Source organism: Aethalodelphis obliquidens, unplaced genomic scaffold (assembly GCF_003676395.1).
Source record: "Aethalodelphis obliquidens isolate GAN/ISIS:26980383/991018 unplaced genomic scaffold, ASM367639v1 scaffold34, whole genome shotgun sequence".
Taxonomy (NCBI): domain Eukaryota; kingdom Metazoa; phylum Chordata; class Mammalia; order Artiodactyla; family Delphinidae; genus Aethalodelphis; species Aethalodelphis obliquidens.
In genome coordinates, this window is record NW_020837978.1 from 16731329 (window position 1) to 16753462 (window position 22134).

At 43.2% G+C, this 22134-nt stretch overlaps 1 protein-coding gene across 5 annotated transcripts in view; it reads left to right on the forward strand.

Moving 5' to 3' along the window:
* CDKAL1 (CDKAL1 threonylcarbamoyladenosine tRNA methylthiotransferase) overlaps positions 1–10651 on the forward strand; it is a 665364-nt gene extending 654713 nt beyond the window's left edge. For 4 of the 5 annotated variants that reach the window (XM_027128491.1, XM_027128494.1, XM_027128493.1 and 1 more), the window contains one exon: positions 9618–10651. In XM_027128491.1, coding sequence (XP_026984292.1) covers positions 9618–9809 — 192 coding nt within the window. In that variant the 3' untranslated portion in view covers positions 9810–10651. The remainder of the gene's footprint in view (positions 1–9617) is intronic. The other variant, XM_027128492.1, reaches the window with a different exon arrangement.
* The last annotated feature ends 11483 nt before the right edge of the window (positions 10652–22134 follow it).

Genomic DNA, 22134 nt, shown 5'->3' on the forward strand with positions numbered 1-22134 from the left:
TGGAGGGTTGAGAAGGCATTACGGAGCCTGAGCAGTCACCTTTGTTCATCTCTCCTTACCAGGGACTCATGCAGCAGTGCGCGTTAGGGCTGCTTATGTGAAGGGGTGCCTCCTTAAGTTTATATTTTAGGGATAAAATGCAATTGTGATAGAGATACCTTTCTGCTATGAAGATAATTTTGTATTCAAAGCAAACTCTTCGAAATTAGGGGATTTAGAGGTTCTTTTCGAATAGCGTACCGCGCTGCATAATGTATATTTTAAGACAATTTCCTTGTATTGATCACATATTTGGTTTCGATAGGTTTTCTGCATAGGCCATATGTTCAGGCTTGGTTGAAAAAAAGATGATTCTAAACTCTAATTTATCTAGAGTTACAAGATATCAAACAATTTTTTCTTCCTCCCTGTTAGCTTCCACTTCAAGCTGTAACAGTGCCTCTGAGCCATGAGAAAAATTTACACATAAGAAATATTTTGAATTTATTAAAAGAAGTTCAGAGCTTAAGAGTCATTTTCAGATCTCTTGAGTAGGGTGAAATCCGCTCTTACAGGAAATAATTAGGTTGGGCAAGTGCCGAGCTTTGGTTTTTGGTAGGATTATTATCTCTTTCGTTTAGTGCTGTTCAGGTCAGAGGGTTGGGCATCCAGCAAGGGAGGGATCACCGAGACCACGCAGGGACACGTCAGATCTGTTCCTTTGGTGGACGTCAAACCAAAATTATTCAGAATATAATCTGAAACGCACTTGATCGTACGGCAGACAGTTTAATAATTTATGTTTGGCCTTATTAGCAGAGCCTTGGGTTTACTCTGCTATCACCAAAATAAGATTCAGAAAACTAAGATAATAGTGATTTTTTTAGAGAGTGTGTGTGTGTTCTGGTTTAAAACTTCTTCTTTGCGGTTTTAATGATCTGATAAACAAGTACACATTTGAGGTGAGGGGGAAGAGGAAAAATTACATATGAATAATTTCTGATTTAGAATTGCTCATGCCCAAAAGTGATACAGAAAAGGCTGACAGTACTGTGCTGTCATCATGTGAGTCCGTGAAAGAGATTTTCAAATGTCAGTTTTCTCCCCAAATAAATGATAAGGTATAATTGATTCCAAGTTTAATTTGTTGATCCTGTTACATGACGATATACCAGTAACGCTAATGGACTATACGTATAACATTCTTTCCAGAGACTGCAAGAGCTAGAAAATACTACCATCTTTGGCTCAGAGATAATGGGCACTCCTAATTATGTGATATTAAGATGCTCCCAGTTTGAGAAATGTCTAGAAGTATATTGGAGAAAGGTACCTTGGCCCCTGTAATCCCGTGTCCGTCCTGGTATCCAGTAATGACACGAAGCACAGGGACAAAGTTGTCTGTCGGTCCGGGAAGGGAAGCTGGCATGTGGAATGTGATTGCTGGCCCATGGCAACACCTGCAGGCGGCAGGGACCGAAGAATTCATTTAGAAGCTGCACTGCAAGCTGGGGAGACAGGTGGCAACTCTCTTACAGGGATGTCTTTTATTTGAGCAGAACCAGACCAACTGTTCCTCATTAAAACACATTTTGCAACACGTTCTAATGTGAGCAGATCAAGTATGTGTGCGTGTGGGCATGTGCGTGTGTGTGCAGAGGAAACCCGGGATGTGCCGTCCACAGGTCACGTTTACTGAGTCTCAACATGGCCCAGAGCTGCAAGACAGGTCGCGTGCAATGTCTCTGCCTGACCTGGGGCTGGCTTTCCTGGAAGGGCCTTCTCTGGGGAAACACAGAATAACACCGTCACCTCCATGTAAAGTGGAGAAAGTCTGTTTGATAGGAATCTTGATACTGGTAGTTATTTTAATAATTATTCAGTGCCTTTCTCATTTCTTTGCATTGCACTATAAATGCATCTCTGATATGTAACTACCAGGCTAGACTTAATATGTCTAAAGCCAATCCTCTCCTCTGCTTCCACATTTACACCTACTGTCTGTAAATTGGGTGAATACTTAAAGTTGGGAGAAACCTGTGTTAACTACTTCACTGGGCGGTTGGGAGGATTAAAGGAGAGAAGGCATGGAGAATAGAGCCCTTCTGGGCACATGGGGAACATTCCAGAAACACTGCTTCTTCTACTTAGTATGTTTACCCAGAGCTTGTCGTCCACCTTTCTTGCTGGATCGTTATGCCTCTGGTTCTGCACCCATGTCACAATTTATAAACATTTTTGGTGAGGAGGAATGGCAGGAGAGGCCACTGAACAGGGTGGCTTTCTAACGTTGGAAGGGCAAGTTCATCAGCTCCCAAGAACAGGATCCTTGCAGCTATATGAAAATATGAACACAGAATGCAAAGGAACAAGGAGAAACCCAAATATCCCTTCAGAGAACGTTGATTGACCACCTTCTAGGTACCCTCCGTTTCCTTCAGGTCTGTTTCTTTTGGCTGAAAGAGCTGTGAGGAGGACCAGTAAGGGTGGCCCTGGAGGCCTGTTTTCTCAGCGGGTCTGGTGAGCTCCACAGAAGGAAAGGGCCTTAGAGGAGGCCCAGCCCTGGTGGCCCCTTCTTCCTCCACCAGGCAGCTTCAGGATCAGCTGGCCATACAGTTGCCGGGAGGCGCCCTGCACCCCTCTCCTGGTAACTGTGTGGAGCCCGAGGCTTCCGCTGGAGCGGGTCCTCTTGTGCAGCTCGTTCAGCTCTGCGTGCATTGAGCGCACCTTCTGGTGGGACGGCGAGAGCTTGGGGGATCACATACGCCGTGAGTGCCGTGACGAGGGCCAGCCGGCAGGACACACAGCCCACAGAGTGGGAGCTCCAGTGCATCTGGGCTGGGTGCTGGTTGAGAGGGTCGAGATCTGTCCCGTCGAGATCTGACACGTCCATCAGAAGAGGGGCAGGGGCGCATGGTGGCTGGAGGCGAGATGGCAGGGTCAGGCGGAGAGCAGAGTCGTGGCGGTGACTGTGACTTCTTTTCTTCCTCTTTAGTTTCCTTGAAAGCAGCGTTACAGCAATATTAGGTATTAGAAGAAAAGGCAGACATAAAAAGGGCCCGTGGCACATCTGACAGGGGAATTCCCCCTTATAAATGGTGGTGTCCAAGTCTCCCTTCTTATATAGTATGGTTTTAGTTAAGAGCCTTTCCAGAAGGCTCACCCCACAGACTGAGAGCCCGGGGAGTAGGAGGTGCCAACTTCACGGCGGGCGTAGCTTCTCCCTCGCGGGTTAGAGCTGCGAGGACAGCATCCGGGACAGGACGTCACCCTCCCGGCACTGCTGGCAAATGCTGTGGGAGGCTCTGCCCTTCTCCGTCTTCCACGCCACACTCCTGGAATGGAGTATAATGGTGGCCCTTCATCGAAACCTTCTGTATTCCTGGCACTCTGCCCAGGCTCTGGGCATGCGAATTCTAACCCTTTCAATAACATCTTAAAGTAGATACTGGTCTCCCTACCTCACAGAAGAGGTAACTAGGCCTGGAGAGCTTAAACCACTTGCCCGGGGTCACACAGCTAATAAACATCTGAGCTTGGATTCGGTTTCTGGTCTGCCATGCTCTTCATTATACTGTGCCCCTCCTGATGATACGTGTAAGAAACAAAAATAGTTTAAATTGATAAACCATGTTTGAGAAGCAAATAAAATAGTGACTTTGTAATTTTACAAAAATAATATCTGAGGCAGTTTGCATATTTCCTTAGGACCATAAAATACCATGGAGTGTGTTCATCTTTTTTGAATCTTAAATGTTCAAGACACAATATATGTACCTCGTTTAATCCTCATAACAACCCTATGACGTGCAGATACTTACTCTATCTCAGGTGATTCTGTATGGAGGCAAAAGAGAGGACAAGTTATTTGCCCAAGAATTCTCAGATGGAGCTGGGGTTAGAGCCCAGAGCCCATGCACTTACTGCTTCTACAACAGGTCCCATTTGTTTCTCTGGTGATAAAAGTGCCCAGGTTAAAGGCCTCTCCTTCCTTTCCCTAGCAATACATGTATAACTGCTAGAGAAGAAGGAAATAATTAGAGGTTGACTGTTGTTACCGTCCCAACTGTCTTTATCTTTAACTGATTGAAATCTGATCCCTGAAGGTTCTGAACATCAAAGTTGTTTTTGATTTGGTTTGGTTTTTTTGGCATATATATGTGATGCTACTCTAATAGATGTATTACTTTAGTAGGATTTGATAAGCTGTACTTTTGAAAATTACAATATGTTTAAGAATTAGGAAGTGAGTATGTTTAGAAATTAATCAAGGGAACAGTGAGATTTACAAGGGGGGAAAAGCATGTTAATCAAAGTTAACACTTTCTTAATGTGTCCTTAGTCTACTATGACCGGATAAATACGTGGATCTTTTTGATTGAACGAAGGTCATATCCTGCTTTGTTTCTATCTGTTTTGTAAAAGGCATTTCTAAATGGAATTTGATTTCTTAAGAATTATAAATCTGAGAGTTGATGTTTAATTAGTTTTAGTAAATAATAAAATTTCTTATATTTGTTGCATTATAGCTTGAGAGATACAAGTGTGTCTTAAATTTCAAAGATTAATGACTTGGTAATGTTTAAGAGGTTTCTGGAAGGCTCGAGCCTTCTGTTTACTTTCCAGAACTACTGACTCTGCCAGGTTTTTCTCTAAAGTCAATTGTATACATTACTCTGCGCGTGTGTGTGTCTAAACTTTATCTTGCTATTGGTTATGTATCATCACTTCACCTGTAAACCCTTTTTATTTTCATTACCGTCTAGAAATACTACATTATTTTATATTCATGAATGGTGCTTCTGACTGTGTGGAAATCATAATAGTTGTGCATTTATATGTTTGAGAATCTTGGACTTTATGAGAAAGTCCTTGTATTTCCTGTATTTCTAAATTACTTTTCCTTCAATATCACAGTGGTAGTGACAATTGAAATGTACAAAGCTAGCTGGCAACAGATCACTCTGTCATCTGAGAAACTTTTTTTCAATCTTATATTTTAAAACATATCGTCAAACTCCTTTAATCAAGATGGTGAACTGGTACAGGGTGAAGATAATAAAAGAAGCACAGCATGGCAGAGACAGGCTGCATTTCCTCTCTCCTGCTGTGTCATCAAGCTCTCACCTTGATCTTAGGGAGAATGGCAGGGTGGGCTTCTTGTGGGGCTGCGTATGGGTGCCACGGTACTCCACACGATCCTGTGATGCAGACTTGCCCCCAGGGACAGGAGAGTGGCTTGCCACCATATGGGTCCGTTATGTTCAGATGTGTTAAATGTTTGAGTGAGGGAGGGAAAAATCAGTGCCCAAGAAAGAATGACTGTGTTGAACCCAGCCACAGATAATCCACAATGCTGCTTTAATAGGTGCCTTTTATGTTTTGAGCAAAATTTTATGGCAAATGAGTTGGAAGGAACAGAGGAAGAAATTCTGTGAAACTCTTGTTAAAAGTTGAAGGGTCGTGGGGCTTCCCTGGTGGCGCAGTGGTTGAGAGTCCGCCTGCCGATGCAGGAGATGCGGGTTCGTGCCCCGGTCCGGGGAGATCCCACGTGCCGCGGAGCAGCTGGGCCCGTGAGCCATGGCCGCTGAGCTTGCGCGTCCGGAGCCTGTGCTCCGCAACGGGAGAGGCCACAACAGTGAGAGGCTCGCGTACCGCAAAAAAAAAAAAAAAGAGTTGAAGGGTATTTTCAGGCTGAGTGCACAGGTACTTTACCTGTACTGCACCTTTGTGAAGCAGAATATGTTAAAAACCCAACCAAATGCTTGATGCTTTGAGACTCACCTAGTCCTGCCCGGGGCAGCCTGACCCCTGGCCCCCAACACCAGTGATCACCGAATGGCAGCTTCTGGGATTGCATGCACATAACCAAGGTTCATTTTTCAGAACTGGGGGTGGGACAGGAGCAGATCTTCCCTGAAGCTAGTAGAGCTTAAGATTCAGGGCCTGACACTTTGAGGGGCCCCTTCCAAGGCCCTGTTCTTAATTTTGTATTGAATTTTTTTTTTTTTAAGAGAAAGCATCAGGCCCCACAGTGTCTGGATCTGTGAACCTCCTGAAGTTATTTGCAGGGTGTGAGCGAGGCTGTGTGTATATGTGCACGGATGCCTCCACAGTTTTCTGGGGGAACAGTCTGTAGTCCTCACTGCCTTCTCAAAGCCATCTGTGACTTAAAAAGGTTAAAGAACTCAGGCCTAGGAGAACTTAATCAGTCTCTTAGTTCTTGTCTTGTAAACCCAAGCCTAGGAAGTGATGGTTTAATTGCTAGAGGCAACAACTCAAGACCCTTTTACAGTTGTGCGCATCGATCACCAGAGACATAGCTAAGCGTGTTTTTGATCAGTTGTATCTCATCTGGAATACTCATCCTCATATCCGTTCATTCACTCATTCGTTCGTTCATTCATTTCTGAACACTTGCTGAGTACCTGCTCTGTGTTTGCCGCTGTGCAAGAACCCAGAGATGAATTAGGCAACCTCTCTGCTTTTGAGGAACTCAAAGAGCTTCCGTTATTTTAGCTGTAGAAGGCTGCATTCTTTCCCAAGGTTGAGTGCTGTCCTTGAGACCTTGGGGCTATTTTTAACCATCAAAATGAAAGCTTGTCAACATATTCCCAGCTCCAAAATATCATGCAGAAAGCCAATCGTACAACAGAGCGGTTTCCCGGGGCAGGTCTGGGTGCAGCCGTCACTGCTGCGGGGACCACGGCTCCGTCTGTCCAGCTGTGACCTTCTTGTCAAGGGCCCCCAGTGCAGGAACAGCAGCAGGGTGTCAGCCCAGATCCCTGAGGAGCCCAGAAGTAAATGATGGCTCGACTGCCACTGGGGTTGAGAGATTCATCCTTGTGGACAAAAGCTATATTAATTTTGCAATCAGTCTCCTATAGTCAAAGCAAGAGTTCTTCCATATCTATCACAGGCAAGTATTAGCTGGTGGAAATTGGGTTGTGAAAGTGCTTCTCGTTTCCCCATTCCTCTTCTTTGTCCCTCCATTACCCACTCACCTGAACTCAGCTACTGTTGATTCTACATTAAGTGTCTGTTGTGCCCTCCTTTCCGTGCCTTCCGCCATCCTCCCAACACAGGTCCTCAGCACTGTCCACCTCATCTGTCGCCACAGCTTGCCCCCGGATTCTCTACCCCCACCTCCCCACTCCCCTTAATGCACCCTACACCTTCGTGCCAGAGTTACCTTCCGTAAAGCACCCTTCCAGTGCTTCTACTGTGCGTGGCGGGGCTGCCATTCCACACAGGGGCCGAAGCTGTCCCCAGATTGTTCGAGAGCGTGGAAGGAAAGAATAAGCCACGTGAAATGGTTGTTCGGAGGCATCTTGTGCTTCTGTGGCTTTCTTGCACTTCCACAGCCGCGCCTCTGGCTCGCCCCCTCCTCCCAGCCCCGCAATGTTTCTTCCATCCCGGATTCTCCTTCCCCACCCCGCCTCCATCTCTTAAAGTGTTATTCAGGTTTCAACAGGGGAGACACTGATTCTAAGGCCTGTGCATAAGGTGGAAATCTTATAGCGTGGAATCAAAATTACACGTCGAAACACTAGAACCTCCCTGAGAGTGGCCAGGTGCCCCCTGTCCCCTCCTCCCCACACCTGCTGAGACGCATCAGGGGACAGAGACCCCCTACAGAGTCTCACCGTCATGTCTCCTAGCTCCTCGTGTTCTCTCCAAGCAGGGTTTCCCAGCCTTTCCATGTCAGGCACATGGCACACCAGAGTGGATGCAGAGGCTGCGCGTGGGGGTGGAGCCCTGTGGCCACTCAGACCCCTTCAGGTGCCCCTTGGGGGTCGGGGCAGCCCTCCTGCAGCGGTGCGCCAGCTGGGAGTCCCTGTCCTAAGGGACGTGTTTGATGAATAAAATGGCTTCGTGGTTTTTTCCTGTGTCATTCTTCTTTTCCTGAGTAGATATGGTTGCATCCCTAAAAGTTAGATACGTCTGTGATGACTCCACTCTACATAAATTCTACCCTTCGTGAAGTCGGCCTTGATTCTCCGTAAACACTGTTTGTCTCTTTCATATAGTTTGTGTATAATCTGGAAATTTATGAACTTGGTGTGACCCTTCAAGGAAAGGAACTATAGCTTGTACGTAGCTTGGCCTACCAGGCCTATGGTAGGTGTTTGAATGTGCCTGTGTTGAAGGAGTGAGTGATAGCTTCTTCTTACATCAAACTAAAAAACTTGTGCACAGCAAAGAAGACCATCAACAAAATGAAAAGGCAACCAGCTGAATGGGAGAAAATATTTGCAAATCACATATCTGATATCTGATGAGGGGTTGATATCCAAAATATATATAAAGAACTCATACAGCTCAATAGAAAAAATAATCTGATTTTAAAAATGGGCAGAGGGGCTTCCCTGGTGGCGCAGTGGTTGAGAGTCCACCTGCCGATGCAGGGGACATGGGTTCGTGCCCCGGTCCAGGAAGATCCCACATGCCACGGAGCGACTGGGCCCGTGAGCCATGGCCGCTGAGCCTGCGCGTCTGGAGCCTGTGCTCCACAATGGGAGAGGCCACAGCAGTGAGAGGCCCGCGTACCACAAAAAAAAAAAAAAAAAAAAGTGGGCAGAGGATCTGAATAGACAGTTTACCAAAGAAGACAGACAGATGGCCAACAGATGCGCGAAGAAGTGCTCATCAGCACTGATCATCAGGGAAATGCAAATTAAAACCACAATAAGATGTAACCTCATACCTGTCACAATGGCCATCATCAAAAGAGATAAGAACTAACAAATGTTGGTGAACATATGGAGAAAAGGGAACCCTCGTGCACTGTTGGTGGGAGTGTAAATTGGTGCAGCCACTCTGGAAAACAGTATGGAGTTTCCTTAAAAAACTAAGAATAGAACCAACATATGATCCAGCAATTCTACTTCTGAGTGTTTACGCAAAGGAAACAAAAACACTAACTCAAAAAGATACATGCATCCCATGTTCACTGCAGCACTATTTACAATAGCCAAGAGATGGAAGCAACCTAAGTGTCCATCAATGGGTGAATGGACAAGGAAGATGGGGCGTATGTATACAATGGAGTATTACTCAGGTGTAAAAAAAAAAAGGAAGTCTTGCCATTCACAACAACATGGATGGACCTTGAGGGCATTATGCTAAGTGAAATAAGTCAGAGAAAGACATAGAATCTAAAAAAACAAAACAAAACCGAATATATAGATGCAGAGAGCAGATTAGTGTTTGTCAGACACAGGGGGGTGACAGGTGGGTGACAGGGGTGAAGGGAGTCGAAAGATACAAACTTCCAGTTATCATGTAAATATGTCCTGGGGACGCAACGCACAGCGTGCTGCCTATAGTTAACAATACTGCATTGTGTGTTTGGAAGTTGGTTAGAGAGTAGACCTTAAAAGTTTTCATTACAAGGGAAAAAAATTGTAACTGTGTTGTAACTAGACCTACTGTGGTGCTCATTTCACAATGTATACAAATATTGAATCCTTATGCTGTGTACCTGAAACTAATACAATATTCTATGTTAATCATATCTCAATAAAAAAATAGCTCCTTCTAGGGGTCCTGTGCTTGACCGATGTCACATTAGCGCTTTTTTTCTTATTTTGCATCCTTAATGTCTTCCGTTTTCCTCTATGTTTCTCTCTCTATAGGAATTCAGAAATAGGCTTGGGAACCACCTGAATTCAGTATCCCACACCTTGGATGCAACTCAGCAAGACTCGGCGAGTTCCAGAATGGCGCTACAATTGCAAAGGCTACACCAGGACTGTACACTGAGGATGTCTGTGGTCCTGGCTCTGTTTGCTTTTCTTTTTGCTTTTTTGATCAAGGTCTGTAATTAAAACACAACTAACTGAAGCATCAGTGAAGAAGAATAATGGGTTCGATCCCTGGTTGGGGAATTAAGATCCCACGTGCTACACGGTGTGGCCTTTAAAAAATAAAATCTGTGAAGAGGAATGAATTTCTAATTAAAATCTTCAAAGAAAAGGAGAGCGACCACATCACTTCTCAAAGGGCAGTAATTTACACTGTCTCCCTGCCCTTCAGCCACACTCTTTAATGGGGCTTACCCAGTCTCATCTTGAGTTGGACTCGTTGGTTATTTGACCTAAAACCCAACAGCAGCTGCTATAGCATGTCTTTTCAATTAAGCTCCCCTGGGTTTATTTTTAGCAAGAAATGCAAGTGGTCGCATTTTCTTTAAATCACCAGTCTTCAAGTCAGAAACCTATTTGTACCGTGGGTCTGGTCGCCTCTTCCTCATGTGGGAAGATTTTCCATTTTCAATAAACATTTTTACATGTATCTTTCTCTTTATGCTTTGTTTGGGGTCCCGATGCCACTACGAACGTCTTATTTTCCACAGCAGATGTGTTCCTGAAAAGTTTACATGGAAACCTGTTTCTGGAGCTTGAATCCTTTCAGAACATTCAGGGAGAGCCTAGCAATTAAACGACTCCTGGCACCATCTTGAGAAGTCAGAGGAATCACCCACTTCTTCAGCTCCCGCAGACTTTCAAAGACTGGACTTGTCGAAAACAAGCTCTGCCCCTTTTCTGACATTTTCGATTGATTCCATCCACTGTCTATTTCTACCTGACATCACTGGCCATTTACTAAATGAAGTGCTTTCTTCCACAATAAAAGGAATTGTCGTAGTGAGCAAGGCTCATGACTGTCAGCATTTGGATAAGTTATTTGGATCGTGTAGCGCAGGGAAATCAGGCGCCCGTCATTACCACAGGACAGTTTTCAGTTTTAAACCCCCATCCCTTTTCAGCTCTTCATTTTATCTCAAAATGTTTCAACCTCTTTTGTATCTTTTGAATCCAGATTAAAATTAAATTATAAGCCAGTGAGTTAAAAAACCAAAATAAAAAACTCTAGTATTAGTACACTTCTCCTGACCCTGGTATGTGCTTCTAAGAGGAGATCACATTTAAAATGCCAGGGTTTGTTCCTGCTTCCTCTGAGTCCTGCAGTGAGATGTCCACTTGGGATCCCCCTGTTCTGGCAGCGAGAGGAGAGAGATGTGTTGGCAGAGAATAGGAGCCTGCTGGGTGCTTCCTTTCTTGAGATACGTGCAGTCATTTCTTTATTAATAAACAGAGTGGGTTCCAGCGTGGTACTTATTTAATAAAAACCTAGCAGAAGTGGAAATGCTACCGAAAGCCTAGAGTCACACTATATAAGACATAAGAAAAGCTTTGCATCTGGGACAGATTGGAGACAGAAAGCTTTTTTTCTATTTCCACTGTCTCAGTCTTTTCCTCTCACCCCCTCATCTGCTTCTTTCCTCCCCTCTAGCTCTGTACCTGTCTCTCCTCCGCTCTCGTCCCTTCATTTTTTCTTCTGTGAGTGAGAGTGATACACCCAGCAGTCCGATAGCCCCACGGCCCCTCACCAACCATGGTGGGGATTATCAGGGATTGTTCAGCCGTACGGGATTGTCCCCGCGCCGCTGTGGCTGTTGCATAACCCCAAGTAGGCTGCGACTCCACTCCGCTCTTAGGTCCAGGAAGTTTAGAAGCCCCGCAGCAGGGACCAGATCGTACATGATAGCAGCCGCCATATTGAGGACCAGTTGGCAAGGGGGTGGCAGTGGTCTGGAGATGCAGCTTGCGTCTCCACGACCTCCTGCTAGAGGGATACGAGAGAGAAGCGTGGGTGGGCGTCAACCACTCAGTCATCTTGTAGACAGAATTTTGAATGCGACTGAGCCTGGGAGCCATAGGGGTAAGTGTGGCGTCAGCAAAGCTGTTTCCTTTCCAGCTCCTCTCCTTCCTGCCCGTAGTGTGGTGGCACATCTACCCTTCTGGGATTAGGCCTGATGGTGTGGCCTGTTCTGGCCAGTGCAAAGGGAGTGGAAAGGTCATGTCTTTCTTTGGGGCAGACATGTTCAAATCCAGTCTGCCCTGTGTTCTTTGCACCACAGACGTCATTGTGGACACACGTGTCAGGATGAAGCTTCCTCCAGCCTGGGTCCCTGAGGGAGTGCAGGGAGAGCGCCTTCTGCCGGCGTGCACTAGACCTTGTGTAGAACAAGGAGCCTGTGCTGAGCCACTGAGCTCTGGGAGCTGTTACCATGGCGTAAGTCAGCCTATCCTGATTCACAGAGTCAGGCGTGGTAGGATAAACTTATCAAATGTGCTATCAGTTGACCTGCAGTTTGTAAACATAACTGTTGTTACGCTTTATATTTTCTTTTCATGTTTTTCCTTAGCACCAAAGTCTTTTCATTTTTTCTTTAATGCGGCCCTCTCTACTAAAAAGGACACCCGTGAAGAGATCTGTCTTCGTTCATTCAGGCTGCTATAACAGAATGCCGTAGACTGGGTGGCTTCTAAACAGCAGGAACGTATTTCTCACAGTTCTGGAGGCTGGAAAGTCCAAGATCAAGGCGCCAGCAATTCGGTAGCCTGTGAGGGCCCACTGTCTGGTTCACAGATGGCCGTCTTCTTGCTGCGTCCTCGTATGGTGGGAGGGGCAAGGGAGCTCTCAGTCTCTCTCGTAAGGGCGTTAATCCCATTCATGAGTGCTCTACCCTCATGACCTAATCACCTTTCAGAGGCCTCACCTCCCACCATCACATTGGGTTTTAACATATGAATTGGCAGGGGGTGGGGAGGACAATATTCAATCTATAGCAATATCTTTTGAATACTTGGGCCAGTTTTTTCCTTAAATTCTTTATTAGAGTAAAACAAACACATGAAAGTGCACATACATGTATAAAAATACGTGCATAAATCGTAGGGTGGCAGCATGATGCATTTTCAAAAAGTGAGCACATTGTAACCAGCACCAGGTAGGCTCCCCATGCGCCTTCCCAGGCACTCACTCTGTCCCCCAAAAGGTAACGACCATCCTTATTTCTAATCATAGCTTGGTCTGCCTGTTCCTGAACTTTACATAAATGCAGTCATACAGCAGACAGTGTTTTGTGTCCGCCTTCTTTTGCTCAACGTTGCATGCGAGATGCATCCAGGTGGTTGTGTGCGGCAGTAGTTCCTTCACTCTCATTGCGGAATAGGATTCCGCTGTATGAATATACCACATTGTAATTATCCATCCTACTTTCGAGTTGTTTCTGATTTTTTGGCTATCAGAATAATAATGCTATAAACATGTTCTTGGGCCCACAGAGATGTGCATTTTATGAACTTATATCGAGAAATGGAATTGCTAAGTCAGGGCGTTTGCACACGCTGCCCTGGTGTTTGGAAAGCGTTGTACCCATTTACGTTCCTGTCAGCGGTATCTAAGAGTTCGGGTGCCATCCACTTGTTGACGTGAACTCTGCCACTCTCCCCACTGTTTCTTCTCTCTCTTTTTTTTTTTTTTTTTTTTGGCGGTACGCGGGCCTCTCACTGTTGTGGCCTCTCCCGTTGCGGAGCACAGGCTCCGGACGCACAGGCTCAGTGGCCATGGCTCACGGGCCCAGCCGCTCCGTGGCATGTGGGATCTTCCCGGACCGGGGCACCAACCCATGTCCCCTGCATCGGTAGGCGGACTCTCAACCACTGCGCCACCAGGGAAGCCCTCTCTCTCTGTCTTTGACTTTGTTCAGCAGGCCTTGTCTCTGTTGTCTCTCATCCGTGAGGCAGCCCTGTTTTGATAATACTGATAACCATCAACTCTCTAGCCTTTAAATGTGTCAGACAAAATGATGTGGACTTTACAAGTGTTCATCGGTCCTGAAAACACAACCCTGAGATAGGTACTATCGTTCCTATTTTGCTGAGAAAAAAAAAAAAAAATTTAAAACACACAAGATTAAGTAACTTGCCAGGGGCACAGATACTAAGTTCTAGAGGCAGAACTTGAACTCAGCCTGACTCCAAAGCCTGTGCTTCTAGGCTGTATACTCTTCCCGCTCCCATGACGCCATCTTCCACCTAAACTTGACCTGAACCAATAGACGGGTATCTAGGATTAACTCTGTGGATGCCGAGGTTCTGGGGGAGCCCAGCCTTTCTCTCCATGTTGTCCTGCTCCAAGAACGTGCACGGTACTTGATGCACTCTTAAAGATTTAACAATCAAGTTTCTTTTCCTTCCTTCCTCCCTCCCTCTCCCTCTCTCCCTTTCTTTCTATCTTCCCTGGTTCATCAAGTGCAAGACTGTCAATAGGATAACATAAAAATTCTTTGGTGAAAACTTTGCTTTGTTGCTAGGAAAATGTGTCTAAACATCAGATTTCCATATGTCGTTCAGTCAAAACATAGGCTTTTCCATTGACTTCACTCCAGGTTGAAAATTTCAATGTATATTATAAGATGTCTTAGAGGGAGAATTAGAGTTACAAATGAAGCTTCAAGAGGTTTTATCATCATAAAATAAGCTTAGGGGAAAAATGTAAGAAGGGAGAGAGGTAGAGAAGGGAAGAAAGGAGGGAGAGAAAGAAGAAAAGGTAAATGATAGGAGGGTAAATGATATTCTTAAGGCTTGCCTGACCCCTAAGCCCCCCAAGGTGCTGCACTGAACTCACAGGAGCGCCACGGGGTATTTTAAATTTTTGAGGGAAACACAGCGACATCTATCAGATACCATGTAAAACTATTAGCTCAAAATAGTTCACAGTTTCAACATTAAAACGCACAACATTTTTTGATGTTACCATATCTTTGTAAGACTAGGTTTTAGGTGGTTCCTGTGATAAAAAAGCAAGTATCAAGTGAAAAATCAATGTTTAACAAGGAATGAAGGTGATTTTATTTCAAGGTCTGAGAAGTTGTGCAGTGCCCAAAAGATACACACCTCCCATTAATAGATAATTATGGCAATTTTAGAATGAAATAATTTATTTTAATTTACATGTATTATTTTTTCAAATAGTTCTTGTAAGAAATTAAGACACAAATATTTCTTAAGCTGCTAGGACCTACCTACTTAATAACCAGAGTGGTTGGCTGTTTCTTTTGGCCTAGGGGTGCCGTGAATCAAGAAAGCTTGGGCATCTCTCTCTATGATACAGCCTCACCTGGAGCATCCATGCCAAATTTATATTTAATCTGCAGTTCTAACCACTTCTCAAAGTATTTTTAGTTTGTAAATGTTAATTCATCGATAGCACATTTGATAAATTTATACTTGCTTTTCCACTGAGCTTGATTTTTTTTTTTTTTGTGGTACGCGGGCCTCTCACTGTTGTGGCCTCTCCCGTCGCGGAGCACAGGCTCCGGACGCGCAGGCACAGCGGCCATGGCTCACGGGCCCAGCCGCTCCGCGGCATGTGGGATCTTCCCGGACCGGGGCACGAACCTGCGTCCCCTGCATCGGCAGGCGGACTCTCAACCACTGTGCCACCAGGGAAGCCCTGAGCTTGATTTTTATGCTGTTGAAACCATAGAAGTTGAGTTAAGGAACCATGAAGGAGTTAAGGACCTGAATCAACTGGGTCCAGATCTCAGTTGTTTCCATTACAAATCTGAGGAAAATAGTATAGGGGAAGAGCGTGAGATTTTTGACATCAACAAAAGTTTGGTTTAAATTTGCAGCCAGACCACTTCTTTCTGAGCCTCATCTGTAAAATAGGAACACAACTGCATTGCAGTGTCATTAAAGATGAAATGAGATCACATGTATCAAGTAGTGTGTCCTAGGCACACATCCTTCCTTCCCCTTTCGTGATTCCTTTAGCCATTTAAACATGAAAACCACCGTTATAAATAAGGTTAGGTGTTTTAAATTTTGTTATTAACACATGACCACCCAAAAGAATTATATGTAGGATAAAAAGATTCTTGCCTCAAGGGACTTAAAGTCTAATTTTAACAAATGCAGCAAAGGAAGAAAAATTCAAAGAAAATGGATTGCAGCTGTATTGGAGATCAAATTAATGAATTCTGTGTAGCACAGATTTGGGTGGCCAATCTAAGATCTAAGATTTTCCATGGCCAAAGATTAAAAGAGCAAAGAGATTAATAGGGAGGCCTAGAAGTCATGCCCTTCCCCACCCTACCTTGGGGTAAAAGGAAGTGCAGACACTATTATTCTTCATTAGTTTTTGGTCAATTATTTCCTACCAGTACTGTTTCCTAGAGCTCTATAGCCAAAATATCCCAACTGTGTAACAGTTGAAGCAAAGAGTTTCATGTGGTCTCTTATGGTCTTCCTAATTTATGGGCATCTGAATACACTTACAAGTACTGGTGAGGCAAGTGCCCAGAAAAAAAAAAAAAATGTAGGGGGAAAAAAACCCAGAAACCTCAGATCAAGGTAAGGGAAAACTTGGAGTTCAGAAAAGCCTGAAGAACTAGGAATTTTAACTCTCGGGTTTATCTAATCTGCTTTTAATATGTGTAATTAATCATAATAACTATAGATGTTATCCCAGACTGTCCAATTCCAAGGTCCAAGCTTTTAACTTCTGTTTTTAACCCCCAGTTTCCATAAAGAGGAATAAAACACAAGTGCTTTTTAAACAGACCTAAAGATTTTCAAATAGATGTAAAGGAAGTTGTTTACTTATGACTCAATGTACGTGGGTCCAGCCTTTGTGACCTGAGGCATACCGTCCACATAATGTATACATAAGTAATGAAGTAATGAGTCTAAGTACAAATTCCAGCTCATCTTAAATTCAGTGTTATCTCCCTCAAAGGTCACTTTAGAATGACTCTGTTGACACTCAATCCTGAAAGAAATTCCTCATGCTATCTTGTGAATCTTTGCCCTTGCAGGAGGAATTTATGTGACATTTTACTCTTGCAAGTGTAATTTGTTTTGAAATAACCAGAAATAATTTAAACAGTGAGTGAAGCATAAGAGTGAAGTAGGTATATTGGTAGGAGTCCCTGGGAAAATTCCTTTGCGGGCCTTGGTTCTCTAAAGAAAAGAACTTGCGGCAAGAATTATTTTCTTTAAACCCTAGACTTTCCCCCCTGACCAGCATGAATAAAGAAAAGTCCAGGAGCAGGTGGCTTCACAGGTGAATTCTACTAAACATCGAAAGAATAATAAACACCGATTCTTCTTAAACTCTTACCAAAAAATGGTAAGAGGAAGGAACACTTCCTATCTCATTCTATGAGGCCAGCATTATCCTGATATCAGAGCCAGATAAAGACACTACAAGAAAATTGCAAACTAAAATCCCCTATGAATATAAGTGCAAAAATACTCAAAATATTAACAAGTTAACTTCAACAGCATATTAAAAGGATTGTTTACCATGACCAAGTGGCATGTATACCAGGAATACAGAGTGGTTCAATATAAAACCAATCAATTTAACATCACATTAATTTACAAAGGGGGGGCATGTGATCATCTCAGCTGAAACAGCAAAGACATTTGACAAAATCCAACGCCCTTTCATGACAAAACTTCTTAGAAAACTAGGAATAGAGGAGAAATTCCTCAACATGATATTTATGAAAAACCCACAGCTAATACTACACTCAGTGGTGAAAGACTGAAAGCTTCCCCCTAAGATCAGGAACAAGACGAGGAGGCCCACTTTCACAGCTGCTATTCAACATTGTACTTAGTAGTTCTAGTCAGAACTGTTAGCCAAGAAAAAGGAAGAAAAGGCATCCAAATTGGAAAGGAAGAGGTATTTGTAGATGACATGATGGTCCTGTGTATAGAGAAGTCCAAAGAATCCACAAGGCATCTACTGGAGCTAATAAACAAATTCAGCAAAGTTGTGTATTATAAGATCAGCAGGCAAAAATCACTTGTCTCTTTTTGGATTGTTTCACAATCCAAAAAGAAATTCAGAAGGCAATTCCATGTACGATAGCATCTAAAAGAATTAAATACTGAGGAATAAATCTCACAAAAGAGGTAAAAGATTTGTATGCTGAAAACATTGCTGAAAGAAAATTGTACATATCTAAATACATGAAAAGATATCAGTGTTCATGGATAGGAAGACTTAACGTTATTAAAATGTCAATACTACCTAAAGTGAGCTACAGGTTCAATACATTCCCTATTGAAACAGACTGCTTTGCAGAAATGGAAAAGCCAACCTTTATATTCATATGGAATTTCAAGGGATCCCAACTAACAAAAAAATCTTGAAAAAGAATAGATTTGAAAGAGCACTTTCACTGTTCACACACACTTTCCAACTTCAAAACTTACAACATGGCTACAGCACTGGAAACAGTATGGTACTGGCATAAGAACAGACATATAGATCAATAGTATAGAATAGAGATCTCAGAGAAAATTATTCCCATAATTGGCCAATTGATTTTTGATAAGAGTGCCAAGATCATTCAATACAGGAAGGACAGTTTTGTCAGCAAATGGTGTTGGGGGAACTGGATATCCACATACAAAAGAATAAAGTTGGACCTTTCCTTACCTCTCACCATATATGAAAATTAACTCAAAATGGATGAAAGACCTAAATAAAATTAAGAGTTAAAATTATAAAATTCTTAGAAGAAAACAAAACATTGGGAGGAATCCTCATGGCATTGAATTTGGCAACAATTTCATAGATGTGACACCAAAAGTATAGTCAACAAAGGAAGATTTTTAGATTTCATCACAATTAAGAACTTATGTGCATCAAAGGGCACTATCAAGAAAGCAAAAAGACAGAATGGGAGAAAATATTTACAAATCATTTCTCTGACAAGAGATTCATATCCAAAATATATAAAGAACTTCTATAACTCAACAATCCAAAAGCAAACAACCCAATTTAAAGATATGCAAAGGACTTGAATAGACATTTCTCCAAATAAGTTACATGCACAGCCAATTAGCACATTTGTTCAACTTCTTTAGTTATTGGGCAAATGCAAACAAATCAAAATCATAATAAGATATTACTTCATACCCATTAGGATGGCTACCATAAAAAAAACACAAATAAGTAAATAAATAAAACCAAACCAAACAAAAAATAAAAATGTTGACAAGGATGTGGAGAAGTTGGAACCCTCATACAGTATTGATGGAAATGTAAAATGGTTCAGCCACTGTGGAAGATAGTTTGGCAGTTCTTCAAAATTGAAACCTAGAACTACTGTATGACCCAGCAATTCCACTCTCAGTTATATATCCCAAAGAATTGAAAGCAGGGACTCTAATACATATCTGTATACCAATATTCATAGCAGCATTATTTACAATAACCAAAAGGGAGAACCAACACAAATGCCCACTGATGGATGAATGCATAAACAAAATGTAGTGTATACATACAATGGACTATTACTCAGCCATAAAAAGGAGTGAAATTCTGACACATGCAACAACACGGATGAACCTGGAAAACATTATGCTTAGAGAAATAAGCCAGACACAGAAAGACAAGTATTGTATGATACCATTATATGAGGTACCTAGAGTAGATAAATTCATAGAGACAGAAAGTAGAATAAAGGTTACCAGGAGCTGAGGAAAGGAGGAAAGGGAAGTTACTGTGTGATGGGTACAGAGTTTATGCTGGGTATGATGAAACAGTTTTACATATAGATAATGGTGATGGGTACAAAACATGGTAAATGTATTTAATGCCACTGAATCATACACTTACAAATGGTTAAAATGATCAATATTATGTTATACACATTTTACCAAAATAAAAATGGCATTGTAGTCTAAAAGTGTATGGTGAATTTGAGAAACAACATGGCTAGAGTGAAGGCTAAATAAGAGAAGTGCCTAGAAATTAGACTAAAAATAAGCTCAGGTTGTGAAAAGTTTTGATCCCATTGTAAGGAATTTAGACTTTATTTGATAGTCAAGGAAGAGCCACTGTAGGCTTCTAAACGGGCTTCTGAGCATTGCAGGCTCTGAAGAGATTGTTGTCTGAAAAGATAAGCAGTGACCGTCTGGAGGCTGGCCTGTTCTGTTGATGACCCAGGCCAATGGGCTCCCGTTTCCTCACCCTATATACCACCACTTTCAGAAATATACAATGTAGTCATCACTTGTCAGGGGCTGTGAAGCAAGGCTTAAGGAGAGTTAAATCTTTGTCCTTGGTTTTGAGGTTTTTATCTGCTGCCAAGCTTCAAATGTGTCCATTTCCAAGAGAACCATTAGCAAGCCTCACTTAGCCCGTTGGTGATGGTTCCTGTCATTGCTGTTACTGACACTAGGGTTGCTAACATGGGGGCTTGCTTGTTTTACAGCTGTTGCTGTAACACGGAACTGGATGTGTGGGTCCCACCGTTATCTCAATTAAGAAAGCTCCTCAGTAAGAGTCAGGCTCCCGTCTTTGTAGTTCAGTGCATTTGCTCTTTAATCTTTGCTTTGTGCTGCCACACTGAGGAGCTTCTGGGGACCTAGCAACCCTCTATCCCTCCAGCACCTGCTACCTTCTCTGCTTAGCTACCGTGATTCAAATCAGCGACTCCAGCTTTCTGGGTTTGATCTTCTGTATCTCAAATTCTATTAATACACCTGTTCAGTTAAGAATTCACATGCTCTATTCTCAACAAATGCATGAGAATACTTAACCAAAAAGCCACCTGGGATAACTATCTCGGGCCGTGATCTTAGAGAGCAGATGCTCCTGGCATTTTGGTTCTCTGGTTTTTGGTTTTTCAGCCAGTATGATTTCTGCAACCTTACTTGGTGTCGTTTGAGATATGAGGGAAGGGCTTCTGCCGCCATAGAGCCCTCATGGTCTACTACCCTCAATTCCAAGCTTCACAGGAAAACTCTAAATTCCTGATTATTGGCCCATTGAAGTGTTAAAACTTGTCATGTCTACAGGACCGGGAAAACTAGGCTATAATTTCGTATCAACTCCATGTTTTGGGCCTGAGTAAATAAACCTGATTCTAGCATAGTCTCTCACCCAGGAAACAGTGGTGAATAGTCAATATCATATCTCATTTGGTTCTAAATCCGAGAATAAAATCGGAAGTCAAACAGAAGATGAGACGGAGCTTGTAGAGTCTGGGTCCCCTCTAGAGGAAGTAAAGGAGCTGTTGAAATTTACTTTTAAAAACCCAAGGATGGCTTGGGTTTTGTGTCATTGAAAAGAGTGACCTGAAAGCCTCTGAAAGGTCTGCTCTAGCTGTTGCCCTGGACCTCTTCTCACCTTTCCTGTTTTTATATCTTTTTTGTCTCTGATTTTCCAACAGCTTTTCTTCTCCTACATCCCTTCCATGTGTAAGATCTCTAACCCTATCCATGCAGGATAAGATTCTCAAGCCTCCAATTTAGATCCCTCTTCTCTTTTTCCCTCGTAACACAGCATCCTCCAAGATTTTTGAGGTTAGAGAGGTTGAAAGTTCCAAAGCAGTCTGACAAAAAGCACAAGTTGGTTGGATCCCAGTCTAAAAAATTTAATCTTATCAAACCAGCTTGCTTTGGGCAATCAGAATTATACCAGCTGCAAGAACATTCGCTAGCTAGAAATGTCGTATTTCAGGTTGAAGAATATTTTTAATGCCTTTAGACACACAAATCAAAAGGGAAGTGGGGGAGGGGAGAAGCAATTTAACACCAGCTTTCCCTCACGCTATGGGGCAGAGTCAAGCTGTCTATCTGAGGAGCTGCAGTAGCTCCAATTAATAGTAAAAGCAAAACTTGTGGCAACCCAACATTGAAGTCACAAGTGTAAACCCCCAGAAAGTCACCACCGGCTGCCTTCTGCTAATCAGTCCTAAACAACCTGTGTTTCTCTGCAGCGTGTCAGGGAATTTAAACTTTCCTCCAGTTACTGCTGGAAATTTGAACTGAGATTTGAATAAGTTACACAGAAGGACTGTTCATTCTCACACTTGATAAAAGATCGGGATCACTCTGTGTCTCTCTGCTTCACCCAAGACTTGGTCTTGCTCTAAAAGCAGAAGTGGTGAACCCTGCAGGTCAGCCTAGAATAAGACAAGAGGGGCTCATAGGAACCATAGAGTTGGACCCCCTTGCCTTATAGATGGCAAAACTGAGGTTAGAGGAGTTCAGTGACTTGTCTAAGATCCGCTCCTCTTGTCTGGAGCATTTCTGACTCCCAAGTATTCTCTTTGTTATTGAGAAGCTTTGGGACTTACCTGTGTCCAGAGGCGTATCATAACTGAATGTATCTCTCGAGGCTCCGCTCAGGGCTAAGAGAATGCCTATACAGCCCGATGCCAGTTTGGGCCCAACTGCAACTGTTTCCATCCCCTGAGTTCTTCGTCCCAACCCCAGAGAAGGCAGTGGCGGTGGTGGTGACTGGGGCCACTGCGCTGAACTGACCCAG